The 23348-nt window shown below is 39.8% G+C and overlaps 1 protein-coding gene across 2 annotated transcripts; it reads right to left on the bottom strand.

The window, feature by feature from the left end:
* Positions 1-232: 232 nt before the first annotated feature.
* LOC100015398 (metallothionein-4) lies at positions 233-23102 on the bottom strand. Of its 2 annotated transcripts, XM_016428689.2 has the most exons (4): positions 23031-23102; positions 22206-22260; positions 1921-1986; positions 233-516 (listed from the first exon to the last, which is right to left on the bottom strand). In XM_016428689.2, the coding sequence occupies exons 1-4, from the start codon at positions 23079-23081 to the stop codon at positions 425-427; spliced, it is 264 nt and encodes an 87-aa protein (XP_016284175.1). In that variant the 5' UTR covers positions 23082-23102; the 3' UTR covers positions 233-424. The 2 variants fall into 2 exon arrangements, with proteins under 2 accessions (XP_016284175.1, XP_001364968.1); XM_001364931.4 differs by lacking the exons at positions 22206-22260; positions 23031-23102 and adding an exon at positions 3713-3821.
* Between the last annotated feature and the right edge of the window lie 246 nt (positions 23103-23348).

Raw genomic sequence — 23348 nt, 5'->3', positions numbered from 1 at the left:
AGGAATCAAAATAAGCTTTAGTATAATAGAACAAAACCCGAAGCAGCTCATGCCTCATATTTCTTGGTGTTGGGAACTGTCATGTCATGCAACCTGTTTGGAGTCTTGTTTATTAACTATTTTCTTATAAGACTGCCCCTTCCAGCCTTCTTTCCTGTCATGATTGCCAAGCCAGATGATATAGAACAGTTGCAGCATTCCATTGACGTTGGGTTAAATCACTTCTCAGATCTCAATAAACATAATGAGGCTTTTATTGTTACGATTGCCTTATATGAAGGTTACTGAGCTTAAGCTTGGACAAATATATAAAAAATACAATACATTGTACATGGACGTCATTTTCTCCAATAAGCAAATATACAGAAGGTTTCCTGGAGATCCTTCCCCTCCCCAACCCAACCCTATCATTGAATGTGAAATTTCATGGGCAGCAGCTACATTTATTGGATCCTCCTTTGCAAATACAGCCTTGGGCACATTTGGCACAGCCAGGTGGGCAGCAAGGACAGCAACCTAAAAGGGAACCAAAAAAAAGCAGATCTCAGCTTTGGGTCAGTCTGTCCTCTCAGCCTCAGGCAGGATGTTAGTTCCTATGGGAATCAGGGCTTAAAATATGTGGGGAAAGGTCTGGAAAGAGTTCACCTGTCCTGAACACCAACCAACGTGATGACTTTCCAGCCCTGACCTTGACTTATAATCATGACTACTCAAACTATTACTATGACCTTTAGTCCTGACCTTTACTCCCCAAGCCTGGCCATGACTTCTTATTAGATAGCCACAATTAAAGAAGGGAAGAGACCACTAATCAAAACTTGCATTTCTAGTCAAGCATCATGATTTAAGCCTCAGAATCTCCTAAGCAGGTCTCAGTTCTGATCACGACCCCCTCAATCTCACCATGACTCTAGCTTCCAAATCCTAACCATGAATACCCAATACTAATTACAATAATCATTCACATTTCTATGTCATCTTAAGATTTACAAAGTGATTTCTAGATCTGACCTCCTCCCAAACTGATTGTGATACTCCTAGCCTTGGCTACAACTCCCTTGTCCCAAATTATGCCTATTCCATTTCCTTACCAATCCTTGTTTACTACCATGACCACCACTACCACCATTTTGGGCTTTGGGGCAAGAGTGACAGTAAGTGAAAAAAGGAAATAGAAATAAAGGAGGAGTGTCCAGAAGAGATTGTATCTACTCAAAGCTGTCAAAATAAAATGAAACAACCAAGAACTGAAGGCCATTTGGGTCCAATTGCCCTTCTACTTTAAGCATAAAAGGGAATATAGGCATATTGAGTTGGGGGCAAGGGAAAGAAAGCATGTATGTTTGTGTTCTAGTTTCCTGATTGGTTCTTATTTCAGTCCACCTCTTCTGAAGCCTGTGAAAAAAATTCCAGGGATCTTTGCTTCTTTTCCCTCTTCATTTTGAAGATCAGGAAAAGAAATGTGAGAGATTTAAGGAAAGAAGCAAGGAGGACAGAGGGGAAGAAGGAAAAGAATCATTTCTATTCCCCACACTCCCCTGCCCCAAATCAAGCCATGATTTTCTAGCATTGTGTTTGATGAAAAGGGGAATTAGAAGCAGCTTTGTGAAAAAGCTAAAGATAAGAAACGGTGGCTTCCAAGGGAAAAAAATTGAATGAAATATCAGAATTGGAAAGGACTTTATAGGTTAATCTTCGTTATACAGAGGAGACAATAAAACCTAGAAAGGAGAAATGACTTGCTGGAGTTGCACAGCAAAAGAGCAGGAGAAATGGAATTAGAACTTGGGTCTTACTTCCTCTCTATTACACTATGCAGCAAATGAACTGCACGAGGATATAATTGCATATGAACTAGGCCCTTGGATGATGCACCTGGAATCTGTTGGCAGAAGGAACCTCATGGGGCACTCTACTCACTTTTCCGACATGTCTTACAGTTGCAGGATGTGCATTTACAGTTGTCTCCACAAATGCAGATTCCTCCTGTAAGAGATCACCAAAAGCACCAACCATAAGATCAATTGTTCTTTGAGCCAATTTGGGTCTCCATTATAGTTATACATATTGCAGGGTCTAGGGCAGCAATGGCGAATGTATGACACCGGTGCCAAAGATGGCACACAAAGCACTCTCTGTGGGCAATTGTGTACCACCCCCCAGGTCATTACTAGAAATGAGGAGGGACTCAGGTGGAGCTGTTCCCCTCCCCCTCTCCACCAAGCCTGAGGACTTTTCTCACATGACTGGCCCCTATGCCCAGCAGTCCAATGAGAGCACTTCCTCCCTCTCCTGTGTAGGGTAAGGGGGGAGGCAGGTTACACCCAGCACTCAGTGGGAAAGGGGCAGGGCACAAGGTCTAAGGGGTGTGGCCTGGCACTCCATCTCTAAAAGATTCGCCATCACTGATCTAGGGCATTCTTTGCAGAACAGCGATGCCTGACTCAGAACTACATGCCCCAGACAAACAGGGGTAGCAGCACATTTGGGTGCAGGGCATTAGCTCTCCCAAGTCCCATATGCTACTGAAGAAAAACAATCTCAAAAGTTTCCTGTTATCATCTAATTTCAGAACATTCAACTACAGCAACAAAGAATTGGGATGGATGAAAACTGCAATGGAACATGCTTTCAGAATAGGCTTGAGAAGTTAACAATAACACATCATTCATTCATTCATTCATTCATTCATTCATTCATTCATTCAAACAGTGACTAAGTATCTACTGTGTACAAGACAAGGCACTGAGCTAACTAAGCAAATACCAGAAATCCAAAGATGAAAATGTTGAAAAAGTGTCATCAGTTACCTTCAAAGAGCTTAAATTCTATGAGTAAGGGATGAGTTAGGGAAGAGGAGGGACCTTTGATATGAACACAGAAAAATGTAACACAAGCTGGGGGGATGGTGAGTGCAAAGGAGAGATGCAGGCAGGGCTAAGAGAACTTAAGGGGACAAAGGACATTAACACATTATCTAGAAATTCTAATGTAAAGGGATGGGTAGAAAGGGAAATGCAGTAGGCCCACTGCAGATAATTGCCACATATAGTATATGTGATGCTTCCTGTATTTGATGCCATAAAAGCCACAAACCTTTATTTTCTTCTTATCCCCTGTGTAAATTTTGAATTTTAACAAATTAAAAGCTTTTGTGCCTCATCTAAGTAAGGGAATAAAGGTCAGAGTCAAGGTTCGAGTGGTTATGGACAGAAAGTCTCATCATCACCCCTAATCTTGGTATGAACTTGTTCTTGTTATTATTCTTTTTTTAAGCCCTTACCTTCCATTTTAGGATTAAAACTATGTATTGGTTCCATATGGTCCTGTGAGAGTAAGAAAAGTCTAATGTTGTCAATACTGCAAAATCTAGGCATGCTTATAATGGTTGACTGTACGTGTAACTGGAGCTCATTAAGTACTTTAGGAAGCCTTCACCCATTGAGTCTGTACAGTAACAAAATCGCAGCATCTCTGGATGAAGTCAAAGGTCAGGAAGTATCCCTGCCAGCTGGGGTCTGTCTGTGCTGAGGTTACAGAAGCAATAAGAGCTCTCTGGGATAATCACTCAAAGAGGAAAAGCTTCAGCCTAACATCTCCTTTCGTCTAATGTGAGTCAAAAGCCAGGAAATTTAGCTATATCCCGAGTGGAAAAAAAAAAGGAGATCCTCCTCCTGCCTCAATGGGTCCACCAGAGTTCAGCTTCACTTACCAGACATACAGGTACATTCTCCTGGGTCCATGGCCTCAGACAGGTGCAGTGAGCTCAAACAGGAGTGAGGAGAAGGGATGCTAAGTCTGCCGTCCCAGAGTGTGCCCTATTTATAGCAGTGTAGGTGTGAGAGTGGGGATCCACCCCTCCCCACCCTGGAGCCAGACGCCCTGCACACGGCCCTACTCAGACACCTGCTCAGGGGGAAAGGCAATACCGTTTAGTCATGTGGTTTTCCCAGGAAGGGAGAGATGAAGGGAAGAGGAAGGCAGAACTGGCAGAAGTCAAGCTTGCCATCCAGTCATTTATTTTATTTTATTTTTTGCTAAGGGTGGAAGTGACTTGTCTGTCCCAGCTATCTGCTTTCCACTGCATTTTGGAAACTCAGGGGAAAGGAGCCATATTGTAGTCTGATAGTAGAAACTAAGCAGCCACTAATATTTTCACTTAGAAAATGTGTACCTCTTTGATCCATCTATTTATGTATTTGCCTGTCTATCTAACTATCCATCCATCCATCTATCTTTCTGTCTGTCTTTTTAATCTATCTTTCTGTCTGGCTGAGCATCTATCTGTGTCTGTCTATCAATCAATCTGTCTATCTGTCTGTCTTTTTATCTATCTTTCTTTCTGTCTGTCTCTATGTATCTGAGTATCTATTTGTGTCTTTCTGTCTGTCTATCTATCTATCAATCTATCTGTCTATCTGTCTTTTATCTATCTTTCTTTCTACTTGTCTTTATCTACCTATCTGTCTGAGCGTCTATCTGTGTCTGTCTGTCTATCTATCTATTTATCTATCTATCTATCTATCTATCTATCTATCTATCTATCTATCTATCTATCTATCTATCCTTCTGTCTGTCTCTACCTATCTGTCAGTATATCTATCCATCTATTTTTATATCTATATTTTTCTATGTCTATTTATCTATCTATATTTCTATATCTATTTATCTATATATTTCTATATTTATCACTCTAGCTAAGTCTAGGTCTTCAGGTTCCAAGTCCCAAGAGCTTTCCATTATACCTCATTGCCCTGTCCACCCTGTGATGTTCCTCCATTACTAGAGAGGAAACTGGTGGCACAGTGGATAGCGTTCCAGATCTGGAGTCAGAGGAACCCAAACTCCGATCAGGCCTCAGACATTTACTATCTTGTGTGTGACCTTAGGCAAGTAATTTAATCTCTGCTTCAATTGTAAAAAAGAGGATAATAATAGTACTTCTTTTGAAGTGTTATACATATCTTTTTTATAATATTTATAAAAGCACTTAGAGTAGGTACTAAATAAATGTGTTTTCCCTTTTCTTCCCCTATTAGCCTGGAGACTTCCCCATATTCTACTTTTCTCTAAAGTCTGTTAGTTAGGAATCATCAAACTAGTTCATGCAAAGGTATAATCGATTGATAGAGGCTCAATGTATTATCCCTCTGAAAGGAATAAGCATCTTAACGGGGGATAGTAACTTTAATTCAAAGGAAAGAAAGAGCCTTTAATGGTAAAATTTCACTGATTAACAATTGGCTTGTAGGGTAAAGAAGGTCTTACCAAGGCCTTCTCAAGTAGGCAGTTATGAATTCTGCCTATATTATTGGCTGACACTGCGCATTACTGCACTCCCTGACTTCTTCCTACTGCTATCTCTCTGTGATGAGGTGGGGTGAGTGAAGACGGTACCCTTTGTCACCACCACTCATTCCCTTGGAATGGAGTATCCCTTGGATACCTCTCCTGTGTAAATCTGATCTTCTGGAATCAAAAGCAATACCCACCTGCCCTTAGGAGTACCTACTTCAAAAGGCATCAGGGCAATTCTTCCCCCCCCCCTTTTTTTTAAAGGAATGATCAGGGCTGCCTGTAAAGAAACAACCTTTCTATTACTGTAGGCACAAATTGTGTTATTATCAGGTTAAGCCCAAACCATTATTAGAATAAAAGTAGCTGAGCTTTACCCAGAGAAGAATCAGCCTGAAATACAGCTGCTCCAGTAACTTCCCAGGCCGAGTCGGACAAAATTAGGCTTCATTGAATTCTATATTTTTGTATTCGGTTTCATTTTATTTAATATTTCCTTTTGACTCACCAACTAAGCTTTCTAACTCTGACAGCAGATTCCAGAAAAGATTTTTGTGTGCTCTGTGTCAAAGCAAGATTTGGAACCTGGAATTTTGTGTGTGTCCTTATACCACAGAAAATAACTCAGAGTAGGCAACATAATGAGGCATTTTGGTGGCTCAGTGGCTAGTGCTGGACCTGAAGTCAGGAAGACTTAATCCTCCAAAATTCTAATCTGTCCTCAGACACTTTCTAGTATATGATGGAGGCAAGTCACTTAATCTTGTTTGCCTTAGTTTCCCTTATATGTAAAATGCTCTAGGGAAGAAAATGGCAAACCACTTTTGTATCTTTGCCCCCAAAAGCCCAAATGAGATTACAAAGAGTCAGATACAATTGAAAAATAGCAAGAAATAAGAATCCTAGAGCAGGCCAGGAACTTAGAGATCTAATTCAATCCACTCATTTTATAAAGGAATAAACTGAAGTCCCAAGGGACACCTCAGGTGCCGCTGAAGACCTGTAGCAGAGTAAAGATTTGAACTCAGGTTCTAATGCCACAAATCTAGTACCCTTTTTACTATGCCTCAGAAGGGCTGGAATATTTATTCTAATATACATAGCCTCACTTATAAAATAAAAACTGTGTTCCATAGATGAGGGAGATTTTCCAGAATTAAAAATATGGTCTTTTAAAAGTTTTTTTTAAAATATATTATTTATTGAAAGCTGTAGTTGCTAGAGAACTGGGTTCAAATAAATTGTGCTTCTGAACTACTGGCTGCATGACCCTGGATACATAATTTACCCTTAGTTCCTTGGGCAATTCTCTCAGACATTGAATGACAGAGAAGATGCAGACTTGCCTTGTTAGAGGGAGTTTTCCTCACCCAGGAGTTCCCTTTATCAATGAAATCATAGGTCTAGTCCTGATCCCTCATTATGCCAATGTGTTATATTTTAGGCACCTGTTGCCCTGCTCTGTCTAATTGGGTGAATTAAGAAAAGAAGGATTGGAGGCAGCTGGGTGGCTCAGTGGATAGAGAGCAAGGCCTGGAATCAGGAGGTCCTAGGTTCACATCTGGCCTCAGAGACTTCCTAGCTTTGTGACCCTGGGCAAGTCACTTAATCCCATTTGCCTAACACTTGCCCTTTTATCTTAAAGTTGTTCTGAAAACAGAAAGTAAGGGTTTAAAAAATAAATTTTAAAAGAAAAGGAGGGTTTGCTGAAACTAGGACCAGATAGATTGGGGGAGTCATGGACTCCCACAGCAACTAACCAAATCTGCAGGAAAGGGAAGAGATGAGAAGAATGCCCTGGAGAAGGGCTTGATTGGGGGAAGCTCAGCAGTGGAAATGATTTCTAGCCTCCTGGAGCTGTTGGTTCATGTTGTCCTGATAGAGAAAGGCCCAGTGGCATCCTGGTAAATTGGTTTCCCAACCTAAGAGCAGGATGATGGATTAAAAACAGCGTCGTTAATTAGGACAAGGCTTGGTGTGTTGTGCCTGGCTGTTTACTCAGCAAGTTTAACAGACTCTCTAGGGCCCCTCTTGCTGTCTTTTAATTATATGGGGCATCAACTACATGGCTATAATTTAGTACCTACCAAGCAAGTGAAGATCTTTGCTTTGCACACAGCCCAGAGGAGCCATGAATAAGCCTGAAGCTAGACAATTACATGTATTCATCTCTCTCATCCAGTGGCTAAGAACTCTGAGGTACATTCTCCAGGATCATGATTGGGCTGTTGGCTAAGAAATCCATGCTCTCTATCTATTTACTGGAGGGCCAGAAGGCCAGAAGCCAAGAAACAGGACAATAAGACTCAGAATGACCAAAAAAAAAATGGTTATATTATCTTGTTCAGTGACTGTGACTGTAACTCTGGGAGCTCTCCTTCCCAAATATTCATTCTCTCCTCAAACTATAATGTGCATTAGTCTGGTGCAAATGGTCTTTGAGATGTTCTGAGTGAATTGAAAGTGTTCAGAGCCATCACTGGGGGGTGAACACCAGAGGCAGTCATCAGAGCTTTTCCCCAAGGTACTGAAATTTGGAAGGTGTTAATGGTACAGGAACAACTGAATTGAATACTTAGTTAATAAGAAAAATTAGTTAAAATAGAAAGCTACTAGATCAAGAGCTCTCACTGAAGTAAATCGGGTAAAGTCCTTCTCTCCAGTGGAATGACCTTGCCAAGTCTCCTTTCCCCTAGTGGAATGACTTTACTATTTCCCAGGGTCCTTATCTCAGTCCATCACTCTATCTCCTTTCCCCATCTGAATTTGCCTCATAAACTGGATTTAAGCTATTCATATAGCTTGCACCAAAAGTATTTTATGAAGCTTGTCCTACATATGAAAAATGCTAGTTATGGCTCTGAAACTGTGTTTCAAATACAAGAAGGCAGTCTGATATAATGAAAATAGAAGTATAAAAGAGTCAGGAGACCTGGGTTCTAATCCTGTCTTGAGCAAGTTATTTTACTTCTCTAAATCACAGTTTTCTTTCTTATAAAATGGGAAATTGGTTAAAAGGACCTCTAAGTTGTGTGCCTGTTCTACATTTTATAATACTTATTGTGAACTTATCACAAGAACAATTGCTTTGAGATTTTTTTCCTATTGTGTGGATGTATTATGTTGAACTATCAATGCCCTTGACTATTTTCCCCATAGAACCAGTAGTAATCACATTCTCAGTACAGCGGTGGCAGTCTGTGACCTTGGAACAGAGCGCAGCCAACTAGCTTATCCAAAGATCAGACCTGTTCTCTTGGCCTATTGACAGCCATCTCATTGCTCTTAGCTACTAGTTAAATGAATTCTCCCTCATAATTCTTCTTCATGAATCTATTTGTAAGTGGTTATCATGGTTTTGGTGATTATTATTATCCCTGAATCATCCATTAGGAAAACCGTTTTTCTACTCTGAAGTCAGAAGACCCAGTATTTACTACTTTAATGAGTTTGAGTAAGGCCCTTCACTTAATTGGGGGAGCCTCAGTTTACACATGTGTAAAATTTTTTTTTTAAGCCATAAAAAGTAAGTGGGAAGTTTAAAGATCATAAATGAATGAATCAATGAAAAACAAGTATTAAGTACTTCTCTTTGTGTTAGACACTGCATTGTGTTCTGAGGATACAAATACAAATAGCAAGACATCTCCTGCCTTCCAGATGTTTATATTTTAATAGAAGAATACAGACCTTATAGGGTCTCAAGGATTCAAAGGCATCAAAGCCAGTTGATTGACAAAGCCAGAAGTAACTTTCTAGGACTGGTTCTGTTGATTTGATTACTATTCCTGAGCAAAAGGTGGAACTCAGGTTTCCTAACTCCCACTCAGTCCAGTGCTCTTTTCACTTCACCTCTGCCTCCTCTGACTCCAAAATGACCTATAAATGCTTCTCAAGTTTATTGACCAATTCCCATTATTCTCTATCATCTAGCTGAAATCTTGCTTTCTGAAGTTATAATTATGCATTGCTCCACAATAGAAAGCCCATAGGGCAAGAAGAGGCTTTGGAAGATCAGTATGCTACTACAGAGTCCCCTACTTTCAGGAAGGGCTCCACAAAGGGGTGACAATCTGTGGTATACATATCCCTAACTGCATCCAAATCAAGTCATAAAATTTGTTTATTAAGTTCAAGGCTCATCATCGACAACTTTTAGAAGTCAGTTAAATGTATCTTTGGGACTCTATACTTCTTTCAATCTACCTCCATGTTGCCCAGGAACATGTGGAAGGAAATTTTCTCATAAACTCATACACACTAAAGTATTAGTGATACAGAATCTTATTAAAGGAGAATGGAATGGAGAGGAAGCTGTATTTGCATTTTAAAATAGGGAAGGCAATGCTTAAACCCGTGGAAATAAATTTTTCTTTCTTTTTAAAAAATAAATTTAATTAATTAACTAATTAATTTAGAATATTTTCCCATGGTTCCATGATTAATGTTCTTTCTCTCCCCTTCCTTCTTCCCCCTCCCAGAAGTAATGAGCAAGTCCACTGGGTTTTTACATGTTCAAAACCTATTTCAATATTATTACTATTTGCAATAGAGTGATCATTTAAAGTCATTTAAAGTCAACATCCCCAGTCATATCCCCATTGAGCCATGTGATCAAATAGTTGTTTTTCTTCTGTGTTTCTACTCTCACAGTTCGTTCTCTGAATGTGGATAGCATCCCTTCTCTTAAGTCCCTCAGAATTGTCCTGGCTTGTTGCATTGCTGCTAGTAGAGAAGTCCATTACATTCGATTGTGCCACAGTGTATCAGTTTCTGTGTACAATGTTCTCCTGGTTCTGCTCCTTTCACTCTGCATTAATTCCTGGAGGTCTTTCCAGTTCACATGGAATTCCTCCAGTTCATTATTCCTTTGAGCACAATAGTATTGCATCACTATCAGATACTGACATGGGCACTGTACCCCAGAAACCCAGGCAAACTATTGTCAGGGGAACTCCCTTGTTGTTTTTCCTGACTCTGAGACTAAAAAATCCAATGACCCCTCTAGGGTCCTGAGATGACTATCTTCCTTTGATCATCCTCTAGATGGACAGAAAGATGCACCTTCACACCACATCTAGATCCTATCAGACATCTGTTTGTCCCCTAAAACTAAGGAATCTTTATGTCCCCAGGCAGACCCCAGTATGATCACCCCACCTCATGCCTGAGTGACTAACTGTTGTGAAGAATGTATAAAATCCCCAGAACTGATGTCGTCTGGGGGACAGCCTCTCCATCCATGCTGTCCCCATGGAGGAACAGCCTTTCCTTTCATGCTGTCCTCCCAGGGAACTGCTCCCCATCTTGCTGTTCTACCTTACTATCCTCCTGGCCACCCTCAACATTACTTTCTAAATTAATAAATCTCTTTTGTTTTTAAGCTAAGTTTTGGAGTCATTGCATGCTTGCAAAAAGCATCCTTCCCGAACCCAAAAGGGTATCCTTCCATGCCCATAACAATACCACAATTTGTTCAGCCATTCTCCAGTCGATGGATATCCCCTCATTTTCCAATATTTTTTGCCACCACAAAGAGCGCAGCTATAAGTATTTTTGTACAAATATTTTTCCTTATTATCTCTTTGGGGTACAAACCAAGTAGTGGTATTGCTGGATCAAGAGAATAAATTTCTAAAGATGGAATCCCTAAAGGTTTTTTGGAAGTATAATAATTCGAAGTAGAAGGGACCTAGGATGTCCAACCCCCCTCCTTTGATAGAGGAGGCATCAAAAATCTGAAAAAGGTGAAATAACTTACCTAAGGACACCTAGATAGCCTTTAGCAAAACCCAGATCTTTTGAAACCAAATCCAGGGCTCTTTCTATTATACCAAGTGAGGAAGATTTGGCAAAGCAGAGGGACTTCCTTGATATCAATTAGATCATTCAGACTTGCTTTTTGGCTCTGTATAAGGCTGCCTTCATATTTTGGCCTCAGTGCTGCAGGGAATACAGTGGTAAATACACAGTTCTTGCCCTGGAGGAGTTTATTTCTTCCTAGAGTGGTTTACTATCTAATTGAAGAATTAAGAGCAGATAGAAAACAATTAGAGAACAATACCAGACAGTTTATAATCAGATGCTGCAATGAATGGGTGTAGGCTACCAGCATACCAATGGTGTTATTCTGCCTACATGGTGGTACTGAGCAGGAGCAGAGTTTGCTAAACCTTGGATTACTTTATTTAAAATTTTAATTAGTTAATTTGTTACATTAAAATTTCTAGTTAATTCATTTTCTCCCTCTCCTTACATTAGAGAAGGCATCATTTGACAAAAAGATATATGTATATGTAAAACTATGCCTTGCTTATTTCTATTTATCAATTCTTTCTCTAGAGGTAGACATATACAAATGATTCTTAGATTACTTTCAAGTCAAGCTTCCTATTTAATCACCCACTTCTACATGAAGCCTTCCCTGAATCCCTCAACTGTTAGTGCCTTCCCTCTCAAGCTACCTTGTAGTTAATTGCTTTGTATATATTTGTATTATTCTCTTTATATTTATTCATTATATACTTATTATATATGTACTTGTTATCTTCCCCATTAGGATGTAAGCTTCTCAGAACCAGGAGAACAGAGACAGAAACACTGTGGCACAATCGAATGTAATGGACTTCTCTACTAGCAACAATGCAATGATCCAGGACAATTCTGAGGGATTTACGAGAAAGAACACTATTCACATCCAGAGAAAGAACTCTGGGAGTAGAAACACAGAAGGAAAACATATGATTGATCACATGGATCAATAGGATATGATTGGGATGTTGACTTTAATCACTCTATTGCAAATAGTAATAATATGGAAATAGGTTTTGAACAATAATACATGTAAAACCCAGTGGACTTGCTCATTAGTTCTGGGAGGGGGAAGAGAGACAGGGAGGGAAAAGAACATGAATCATGGAACTATGGGAAAATATTCTAAATAATTGATTAAATAAAAATTTCCAAATTAAAAAAAAAGGATATAAGCTCCTTTGTTGAAGGGATCATCAGTTCACTTACTATATTTGTATCTTGATTGAAATTAATCTAAGGACTAATTTGGTGACTATGACAATGCTTTGGTCCTACCTCGGTTCACATAGCTTAGTGGCAGGTTCCAGACCAAGGGAATGAATCTTTTTTCTGTATAACATATAGATTTTATTTTTTTCGATTACATGGATAAGCAATTTTTTACAATTGCTTTGTGACATTTTGAGATTCAGATTCCCTCCCTCCTTCCCTTCTTCCCACCCTATTTTCTGAGGTGGTAAATAGTCTGATATAAACTATACTAGTGTTTTTCATACAATAAGTATTTTCCATATTCCCCAAGAGGACACACTCTAAACTAGAATAGACAGAAGTTACCTCTAACAGTCATCCAAGAGTAGACACAACTTTACAGTTCTGACTTTTTTGGTGTCTTCAACCTCAGGTTGTGGATCTTTGCTCAGCCTAAAGTAGATCTTCAAAACAGGGTCAATGTGAAACCAGACACACTTTCCAAGAGCAGACAAGAAGTAGCAGAGCACTAGACAATATTTCACTGTGATTAGGAGTCAGAAGATTTGTATTCTGGTTGCTACTTTGCTACTGATTAGCTGTTTATCCTTGGGCAAGTCAAATATCCTCTTAGACACTGTTTTTTGTCCTATAAAATGAAAAGACTAGGCTATAGATGATGTCTAAGACTATTCCAGGTCTTGAAAAGTTCTATGATTCTGCTAAGCAGGCAGCTATTCAACTTACCACCCCCAAAATCTCAACTTTGGATTGCCCTATTCCAGTTCATTCTCCACTCAGTTGTCAAAGTGGTGTCCCTGAAACACGTCTAGTCATGGCATATACATACACACACATACACGCAAGTACCCCACTAATAAATTCCAGTGGCTCTCTGTCACTTCTAGGATCAAATATAAACTCCTATGTTTGGCATTCAAAGGCCTTTATAACCTGACCCCTCTCATCTTTCTAACATTCTTAAACCTTAAACCTTCCTCAAAACTCCCCTCAACATACTCTTTGATTTATTTGTTTGTTACATTAAAATTCTCAGGTAACGCCCTTCCTCTCACACCTCCTTACATCAGAGAAGGTATCATTTGATAAAAAACAAAAAAAGATATATGGATATATAAAACCATATCTTGCTTTCCTTCTTTTGATTATTTCCAATTTATCCTGAATATAGCTTGTTTAAACATAATTGTTAGCATATTGTCTTCTCTATTAGACCATGAGCTCTTGAGTGTAAGGATTATTTTTGAAGCTTTCTTAATATCCCTAGCATTTGTAACAATTCCTGCTATATAAGAGGTGTTTAATAAATGTTTTTTGACTTACTGACTGGCCTTACCATTTGTTGCTGGGTTGGACCAGTTGGCTGACTTTATGTTTTAAAGATTCACCATACTTTTCCTTCTCAATCTTCTTCATTAACTTCATGTGCACTTTATTCTTATTCTACCAGGGGCAGATCAAAGACCCTCTACAATTCAATTCATTTCAACAATTATTTTTGGAATGGACTATGGCAGAATACTGTGATGGGCACTGAAATTTCTTATGCTGAACATTTTACCTGATTTTGGGATTTGGGGATCATATTTAGAGTTGAAGGGACCTTAAAGATCATCCATTCAAACTCTTAGAGAGTAGGTCACTGAGGTCCAGAGATAGGAACTGATGTCTAAGGTCACACGGATAAGTAACACAATCAGAATCTGAACCCAGGTCTTCTGACTACATACAAATCCATTGCTTACTAATTATCCAAGTGCATTCTATTGCTTTTTATTTTTAATAAAAATAAAACAACCTCTACTTTTTAGCAGTAGCAACTCTAAGATAGAAGGACAAGGGCTAGGCAACTGGGGTAAAATGACTTGTCCCTGGTTCTTCAGCTAGGAAGTATCTGAGTTCACATTTGAATCCAGGGCCTCTGGACTCCAAACATGGTGCTCTATCTACTTGTGCCATCTAAGTGACCCAGTCTATGCTTTTTAAACCAGACAGATTTTGATATTAATTTGAACAACTTATGTACTTTTGCTTAGATTCTATAGTTTAAAATTTTTTATTTTACTTTTTTTAAATTAGCAAGCAATTTTTTATTCCTTCTACCTCCTTTTTCTATTAAAAAAAAAAGAAGGAAAAAACAAAATCATTAAAACAAATATATAGGCCAAACAAAACAAGTTTCCACATCAGGCATGCCCCAAAATGTCTCATTCTGCATTTTAGGTTTATCACCTTTTTGTCAGGAGATGAGAACATGCTTCAACACTGGCCTACTGAAATCATGGTTGGTCATTTCATTGATCAGATATCTTAAGCCCTTCAAAGTTATTTGTTATATAAATTATTCTCCTGGTTTTTTGCCCCTTCTCTTCATCAGTTCAAACAAGACTTCCCAGGTTGCTCTGAAATCATCTCTTTCATCTTTTCTTTTGGAACAACAATATTCCATTACATTCATATGTAATACTATTGAACACTATATAGGAATAGAATAATGTTCATATTTATAACGTCTTCAGCATTCCCCAGCTAATGAGCATTAGTTTATGGTACTTTGCTAAAGCTAAAAAAAAAAACTGCTATATACACTTTTTTGTAAATAGGGATCTTTTGTATATTTCTTTGATCTCTTTGGGGTATGGGTCTAGGAGTGATATCTCTGGATCAAAGGGTACACAGGTTGGTGATTTTTTAATCTTATAGAGTTTTAGAGAGAGATCTTAGAAGCCAATTTTTTTTTAAATAGAAAAGCTAATAAAAGATGGCATTTATATAGTGCTTAAGATTGATGAAATGGTTCTCATGCATTATCGCATTTGTTACAGCAATCTAAGAGGTTATTACTCTTATTTTATCCCCATTTTATAATGAGAATCTGAGTCTGAAAAAGGTCAGGTAACTTGCCTATACTATACATACTTAATAAGTATCAAAGTTAGGATCTGAATCCAGCTTGGTCTCCTAATTCCTAATCCAATGTATAGTAACCAAGCCAGAACATAGTCCACTTTATTTTGTTAGACACTCTGCACACAAGTACAGAATTCCCATAATGCCATGGAAAATTATGACCTTCTCTGGATTTGGTACCCATCTATTGTGTGCTGGATATTTAATTTACCCACTTCTTAAGGACAAATGCTTAGCAGCCTGAATATATTAGATAGTTTCAATTAGTCTGGGAAAAATAATACAACAGTTTAAGGACTGTGTAAAAATATTCTAATTATCTCTGCCATATTCATTTCTTCCTCTCTAAAAGGGGATAATGAGAGAGTACCTACTTGCCACCTACCTCAACCAGCTATTGTGTTAATGAGCTAAAGAAGTAGTAGTATCTTCACACCAGGCAATTCCATGGCCAGAGGGAGCAGGGCAAGGTCACCTTCACCCCAGATTGCTATAAGGTATCTGACCCAGGGGTTAAAGGCATCGGATCCTTTTTTCTTGGGCATAAATATCAGTCTATATTGCAGTTTAAGAAAAAAAGGAAAGAGAAAAAGAAAGAAAAACAAACATTAGATATGAGCACCTTGCTCTGGTCCCATTGCTCTCCTGGCCTTGGCTGAGCTATCTGACCTCAATTTTATCAGCCTGTAAAATGGGAATTATAACCCATGCCTCAGAAGACTCCTCTGAAGAATAATTGGCCATGTTTGCAATGTGCTTTGAAGAAAATTGCTATGAGGATATTCTGTTCACCCTGGAATTTTCCCTGGTAAGAATATCAAAAGGTCCAATATATATACAACATTCTGTAGCCAGTATGCCAAACCCAATAATTTTCCTAGGTTAGGTTGAGGGGGAGGAAGAGTGCAGAGGGGGAGTCTGTACCTGTCTGCAATAATAAAAGAGTTATTTTCCCTTTGATGTATGCATGTAACGCTTGTTAATATTAATAGAAGTCCCACAGAAGCCTGTAGAGGCAGAACATACTTCCTAATATAAAAATATGGATGGAACCAAAAGGAATCATTAGCTACTAAATTTGTTTTTTGCTTTTTTTCACTTGAACCCTTTGGCCCAATACCTTGGTCACTGGAGAACTGTTAAAAGTTGTATAAGTTCTTTGAGCCTCAGTTCCCCTCATCTATAAAGTGAGGAAGTTAGACTAAATGACCTCTACGGGACTTTTCAGCTTGCTCTTTCTGTGATTTATATCTTCAGATCACTTCTAGTTCTGCCATTCTATCTCCTTGAGAGGGAAGTGAATGGTGAAGATTTTACAGGATCCCTTCTTCCTCCTATCCTTAACCCTGACACCTGGGCTCTGCCACTAGTTTGCTAGGGATGAAACTGAGAAAATTCTTGCCTTAGTTTGGAGACATTCAGAAAGAACCAGCTACCTGTTGCCACATAGGCTATGTGATGGTTCACTGAGTAAAGGCCACTTGTTTAACTGCTATTGAAAAAATTAAGGGTATTTTCAGAGAGCAAAAGAGACAGATGTGTGTGGATTAATGATGGAAGAAGCACTACGAATTTAACTTTCTGAGAGAGGCCCTTGACAGAATTTCAGCTCTTTCCCAATTCTTACCTTGTTCATTTTATTGTTCTCCATCAGAGATTCTCATTTTCCAAAGTTCACCAACCGTGGTTCATCCAGACTGGATGTAGAGTCAGAGGACATGACTTTGAGCAAGATTCTCTAATTCTATGAAACTCTGGTTCCTTGTATGTAAAATGAAGAACGGGCCTAGATGACCTGTAAGGTTTCTTCCAGCTCACAATCTATAATTCTATGATTTCTATACTGTGCATTAGGAAGGTCTTATTTAACTTTGACTTCCTTTTTTATGTGCATTCCTCAATGATGGGGCTTCCAGATGTTTGCTAAGAAAAGTTTTGTGGCTAGAAGGACACCAGAAATGCCAGACTGAACTGGCCACATGATCATCTCCAGATGATCTCTATCTTGGATGACATTTTCAATCATAATATTATGGGAGGGGCTCACAGGGCTAAGGATAGGTTCTAAACATTAGAACTACAAGAGATATGAGAGGTTTTTGAGTCAAAACTCTTCATTTTAGATCTCAGCTATTTGGTAAGATTAGAAGTAGGACTAGAAATTAGTTCTGTTTACTTCCTTTTACATTCTTTTTGCTAATGATTAGTCATTTTCCTGTCTGGTCCAATTCTTTGTGATCCCATTTGGGATTTTCTTGGCAAAAATATTGGAGTGGTTTACCATTTCCATTTCCATCTCATTTTATAAATGAAGAAATTGAAGCCAATAGGATTAAGTGCCTTGCCCAGAGTCACACAGCTAGTAAGTATCTAAAGCCAGATTTGGACTCAAGAAGATGAGTCTTCCTGACTCTAGGCCCAGTGTTCTAACTACTGTGGCACCTAGCAGTCTACTCTTAGCTTCTTTGAATAACACATTATAGATCTATCCTCCATGAATTTACTCACTTAGCTTCAACATTTCAAGGACAAGTGATTTTGTGGTCTGGGTATTCCTTCCCCTCAAGCAGGTCACAACCTTTCTACAACTACATATTTGGAATTAGTTTTGGTTGGAAAATTCACACCCCCGAGGCCAACCAGATGATGAACATCTTACTCAATTAGTCAGTCAACCGATATTCATTACAAGTACTTCCTATGTGCTAGGCATCATCCCAAGTGTTACAGAGGAGGAGAAAGGAAGGAAGGAAGGAAGGAAGGAAGGAAGGAAGGAAGGAAGGAAGGAAGGAAGGAAGGAAGGAAGAAGAAGAAAGAAAGAAAGAAAGAAAGAAAGAAAGAAAGAAAGAAAGAAAGAAAGAAAGAAAGAAAGAAAGAAAGAAAGAAAGAAAGAAAGAAAGAAAGAAAGAAAGAAAGAAAGAAAGAAAGAAAGAAAGAAAGAAAGAAAGAAGGAAGGAAGGAAGGAAGGAAGGAAGGAAGGAAGGAAGGAAGGAAGGAAGGAAGGAAGGAAGAAAGAAAGAAAGAAAGAAAGAAAGAAAGAAAGAAAGAAAGAAAGAAAGAAAGAAAGAAAGAAAGGAAGGAAGGAAGGAAGGAAGGAAGGAAGGAAGGAAGGAAGGAAGGAAGGAAGGAAGGAAGGAAGGAAGGAAGGAAGGAAGGAAGGAAGGAAGGAAGGAAGGAAGGAAGGAAGAACAGGAAGTAAGCAAGTGCCTTGGAGTTATTGGAGAGGTATGAAATGTAAGAAGATTAGGAGAAGGGGTCAGGCTGGGAAAAGCATTGAATGACAAAGAGAGGACTTTCTCTCTGATCCTGGAGATAATAGGGAGCCTTGGAAGATTCTAGGGCAATAGACATACTGTTTACCTTCAGGCTAGTACTCAAAACCTTTGAAAAACCTGGCAGAACCTGAGATCTATTGGTATAGCCCTTGAGAATCTAAGGTCATTTTCATACTACAGTGAAGAACTTATTCAAACCTTCCCTAAAATTGTTTATATTTCCAAGTATTTCTACCTTTTGGGTGGAACAATGTCTAAGATTTTCTCACTACTATGGGTTTTCTCTCACAGGGAAAAACTTCATTCAAACTAGGTTAGTGATGGTGAACCTATGACATGGGTGCCAAAGATAGCATGCAGAGCACTCTTTCTGTGGGCATACGGCCACCCTCTCAACCCCCCCCCATTCCCTGTCCCTCCCCCCCTTCTCACCACCCCCCTCCCCCAGGTCACTAGAAAGACAGAGGGATGAGCTGCTCCCCTCCCCCTCTCCACCATGCCTGATGACATTTTTCACATGCCCTGCCCCTCTGCCCAGCAGCCCAATGGGAGCCCTTCCTCCCCTCACCCCATATGGAGTAAGAAGGGCAGGGGACAACTGGCACTCAGTGGAGGTGAGGGTCAAGGCACATGGTCTGGGGCTGGCACATCTCTAAAAAGTTCGCCATCACTGACCTAGGTGATCACTTGCTGGTTATGTTGTAAAAGGGATTTGGTTTGTGGTATAGATTAGATTAGTGAGGCTAGGTGGTGCAATAGATAGAGTGCCAGGCCTGGAGTCATGATGATTTGAATTCAAATCTAGCTTCAGACACTGACTAGCTGGGTGACCCCAAGCAAGTCATTTAACCCTGTTTGCCTCAGTTTCCTCATCTTTAAAATGAGCCAGAGAAGGAAATGACACCCTGCTCCAATATCTTTGCCAAGAAAACCCCAAATGGGGTCACAAAAAATCAGACATGACTGAATAAAAGCAAAGACTGGATTAAATGGCCCCAAGGTCCTTTCCAGGTCTGAAATTCTTCAAAGGAGTGTTTCCCCTAACTGGTCATAAACTCCCTTTTTTCCCTCATTCTAATACCTAGATTTCCACATGTCTATATTTCTCTCTCCTCTACATTACTGTCTTGCTTTCATTCTTCTGCTTGCATCGTTCTAGGTCAAAGAGGCCTCCTTTTCCTTCTCTATGCTGAATCCTCTCCATTCTTTTCATTATTCCTTCTATCTATTCTGGTTCCAAACGGATGCCTAGTTTATTCAGCTGCTTTAAATGCCAACATTGTTTTGTGTTCTCATTTCTTTCACCTTTCATCCCACAGCATCAGAAAAAGAGAACACACACTGAGGCATGCAGCTTGTTTGAAAATGAATCATCCTTTCCACCTACTACAGACAAGAAGAGAGAAGGACAAAGTAGGAGGAAAAATAATAGGCCCTTCACCTCTTACAAATATCAATTGGAGGACAGGAAGTAAAGAGGAGAAAACCTATCAGGTTTTCATTGATGTGAAGACCACAGGGGTGGCAAGAGACCGAGCAATGGACTAACTCAGAACCTAGAGAAATAACTGAAGCATATAAAAGAAATGCAAGTGTGGAGAAGCTCAGTGTAGTTTCTTCTCTGTGGTCTGTGGCATTTTTCAATCTCAGAACCTCTATTTCTTTTTTTTTTTAAATATTATTTTATTTGGTCGTTTTCATACATTATTCACTGGAAACAAAGATCGTTTTCTTTTCCTCCTCTCCCCTTCCCCCCCCCCCCCCCCCCCCCCGGCCTTTCCCTCTCCCATAGCTGACGCATGATTCCACTGGTTATCACATGTGTTCTTGACTCGAACCCATTTCCCTGTTGTTGGAGTTTGCATTATAGTGTTCATTTAGAGTCTCTCCTCAGTCTTATCTCCTCCAACCCTGTAATCAAGCAGTTGCTTTTCAGCGGTGTTTTTACTCCCACAGTTTATCCTCTGCTTGTGGGTAGTATTTTTTTTTTAGATCCCTGCAGATTGTAGAACCTCTATTTCTTAAAAGGAGGGGATTAGCCAGGATTCCTCTTAGTGGTATCAAGCTGGAATAATTAGGGTTTGCAAATGTCTTTAAACATTAAAAATATCAAATTAGAAAGTGTTAAAGAAAGGAACAAAGGGCCTTTTAAAGCTGTTAGCCTGGGGGCAGCTAGGTGGCTCAGTAGATAGAGAGCCAGGTCTGGAGACAATAGGTTCTGGGTTCTAATCTGCCTCAGACACTCCTAGCTGTATGACCTTGGGCAAGTCACTTAACCCCCATTGCCTAGCCCTTACTGCTCTTCTGCCTTGGAACCAAAGCACAGTATTGATTCTGATACAGAATATAAGGGTTATAATAAAAAAAAAATAAATAAAAGGTATTGGCCTAAGAGTTCAATTTTGTAGTTCACCACTGGAAGAGGTTGGCTGTGATTTGAGGACACTGCCACCTTATCCAGTTCTTTAGGGTCCTTGCCCTGGGATGGAAAATACATAGTTTTTGATCCACATTTCATTCACTATTAGAGACATTGCAGACATTGGAATTTAAAGCAAGGAAAGAACTGAGTTCAAATTCTGACTGCCACTTTCTTTGTGACCATGGGCTAAAGTTACTTAAACTTTTCTGGTATTAGTTTCCTCATCAATAAAATAGATTGAACCAGCCAACCTCTAATCTCCCTTTGTATCTAGATCTCTGATCCTAGTCTTCCCAAATTCCCCTACCCCCTAACATTACAGCTGAAAGCCCAGAGAGTAGAAAGAGCTGCTCATAAGCAGCTATTTGGCTACTAAGCTGGAGTCTTGGGTCTAGAGTCAGAAAGACTCGAGTTCAAATCTAGCCTCAGACACTTATTGACTATGTGATCCTGGGCAAGTCATTTATCCTCTACCTGCCTTAGTTTCCTCAACTGTAATAGTAGTCTCTCGGTAACCGAGGATGACGATTGTCTTTGTGCGTTTTTGTGCACAAAGACACTTGTGCATGAAGTGGAAAAGTCGGTGCACAGAGACAGTCCCACTCTCTCGGCGTTGGAAGCCTGGGTCCAGTGGTATGAAAAGTCGTTACACCTGGAGACTTCCTCAGCTGCATTGGATGGCCATGTTGTCTTTTGTGCTCCAACATGCCCTAAGCACTCCACAGTGCTTTGCTGCGTCGCCCTCTCAGCCGTTGAACCTTCTTGTTGGTTTCTTCTGTCTGTTCCACCGAAGCAGTCTTCACATGCTGGGTGAGCAAAGCCCTGGTTCACCAGGGGTCCACAATGACCCGATGGCTACCCTCACAAGGTTTAGCCGGCCTGTCGAAGCCGTTGCCCGGGGTGTGGCCGCTGCCGCATGCTAGCAGCTACTGGGAGCCACAAGTGAGAGCTGGGTGTCAGGTGAGGGTCAGAGGCTGGAGAGCTGCCCTAGGAAGGCACGACAAGCCCTCCATACCAGAGATATTACTCCTCTCTGAGCATCCCATACACCCCCCTCAACTGTAAAATGGGAGCAATAATAGCACCTCCCTCAAAGTGTTATTGTGAGAACTAAATGAGATATTCTTAAAGCACTTGGCAAATAGTAAGGCCTATACAAATGTTTATTCCCTCTTTCCCTTCTCTTCCAAAGTGACACACTTAATAGATAGCAAAAACAGGATCTGAGCTTAATCATTCTTTCAACTCTAAATCCAATACTCTACCAGGCTACTCACCTGTGTTTCTTGCCTTTTCTTCCTTATTCTTAAAAATGATTAGAAGCTGGATTATCTATGTAAAGGCAGAAGAGGGAAGACAATATAGTACAGAAATTGTTTTGGATTATTCCAGAAAGTAATCTAACATTGGCCTAAAAAGGCCACTTAGATTTCTAGTGCTTTTCTCAGCAGCAAAGATGGGGAGTGGAAAAAACCTAGGGAGAAACACTGCAACCAATTACCTTTTGAAACTAGCATCACCCTGGAGTCATAGATGTAGAACTAGAAAGGACCTTAGAGGACACCTGAGTCCAGCCCTTTCCTTTTATGGATAAAGAATCAGGCCCAGGAAAGCTAAGTGACTTGCTGAACATCAGATAGGTAATAAATATCAGAGATAGGATTCGAACCCATGTCCTATGGCACTTGAGTCAGTACTTTTCCCTTTATACCACATTAACCAACTTACATTGCAAAGGCCATGGTGGCATAACTTGATGCTTTGGATGAAGGTCCAACAAGATCTGTGCTGAGGCTAGCCTGATCCAACCTTTATCTGCAATTTATCCTTTGTTTTTTGCATGCTATCTTCCCCACTAGACTATGAGACCTTGAGAGTAGCTATTATATCTTGTTTTTCTTTGTATCTGCAGTGCCTGACACACTATAGATACTTAACAAAACTTATTGACTTGAGTTGACTGACTCTCATAGAACTGAATAGATCATCCAGAACTAAAGTATTCAGTATCTAAGGATATCACCCCTTGATTGTTCTTCTGATGGCCCCCCCCACCACCACCACCAGAAAAGGAGAGAGGAAATATGTCCCAAATATCTCACCTGCAGCAGAAATGAACATACTGTGGATGTGAGAACTGGTAACAGTACCATTTGGAGGGGTGATGTCACAAAGTGTGTGTGTGCATAGAAATGTGGAGTTTTTATAGATTCGCAGCTTACTGAGACCCTAGCCCTACCACCAGAGTTCTTAGAATTCCACATTTTGTTTGATGCTTTTTTCTTTCAGAGAACATTGGACTGGTTCCTAGAACGGATGTGGCACAAAAGCGCCTTTTTTTACTATGGCCCAGAGCTTTGTGTTTGATGAAATCTTAATGTTCCAATTGCAGCTTTGAAAAGAGATGGGGGAGAAAACAG

Source organism: Monodelphis domestica, chromosome 1, assembly GCF_027887165.1.
Source record: "Monodelphis domestica isolate mMonDom1 chromosome 1, mMonDom1.pri, whole genome shotgun sequence".
Classification (NCBI taxonomy): Eukaryota; Metazoa; Chordata; class Mammalia; order Didelphimorphia; family Didelphidae; genus Monodelphis; species Monodelphis domestica.
The sequence above is the reverse complement of the archived record's forward strand: the minus strand, read 5'-3'. Positions and strand labels throughout refer to the sequence as shown.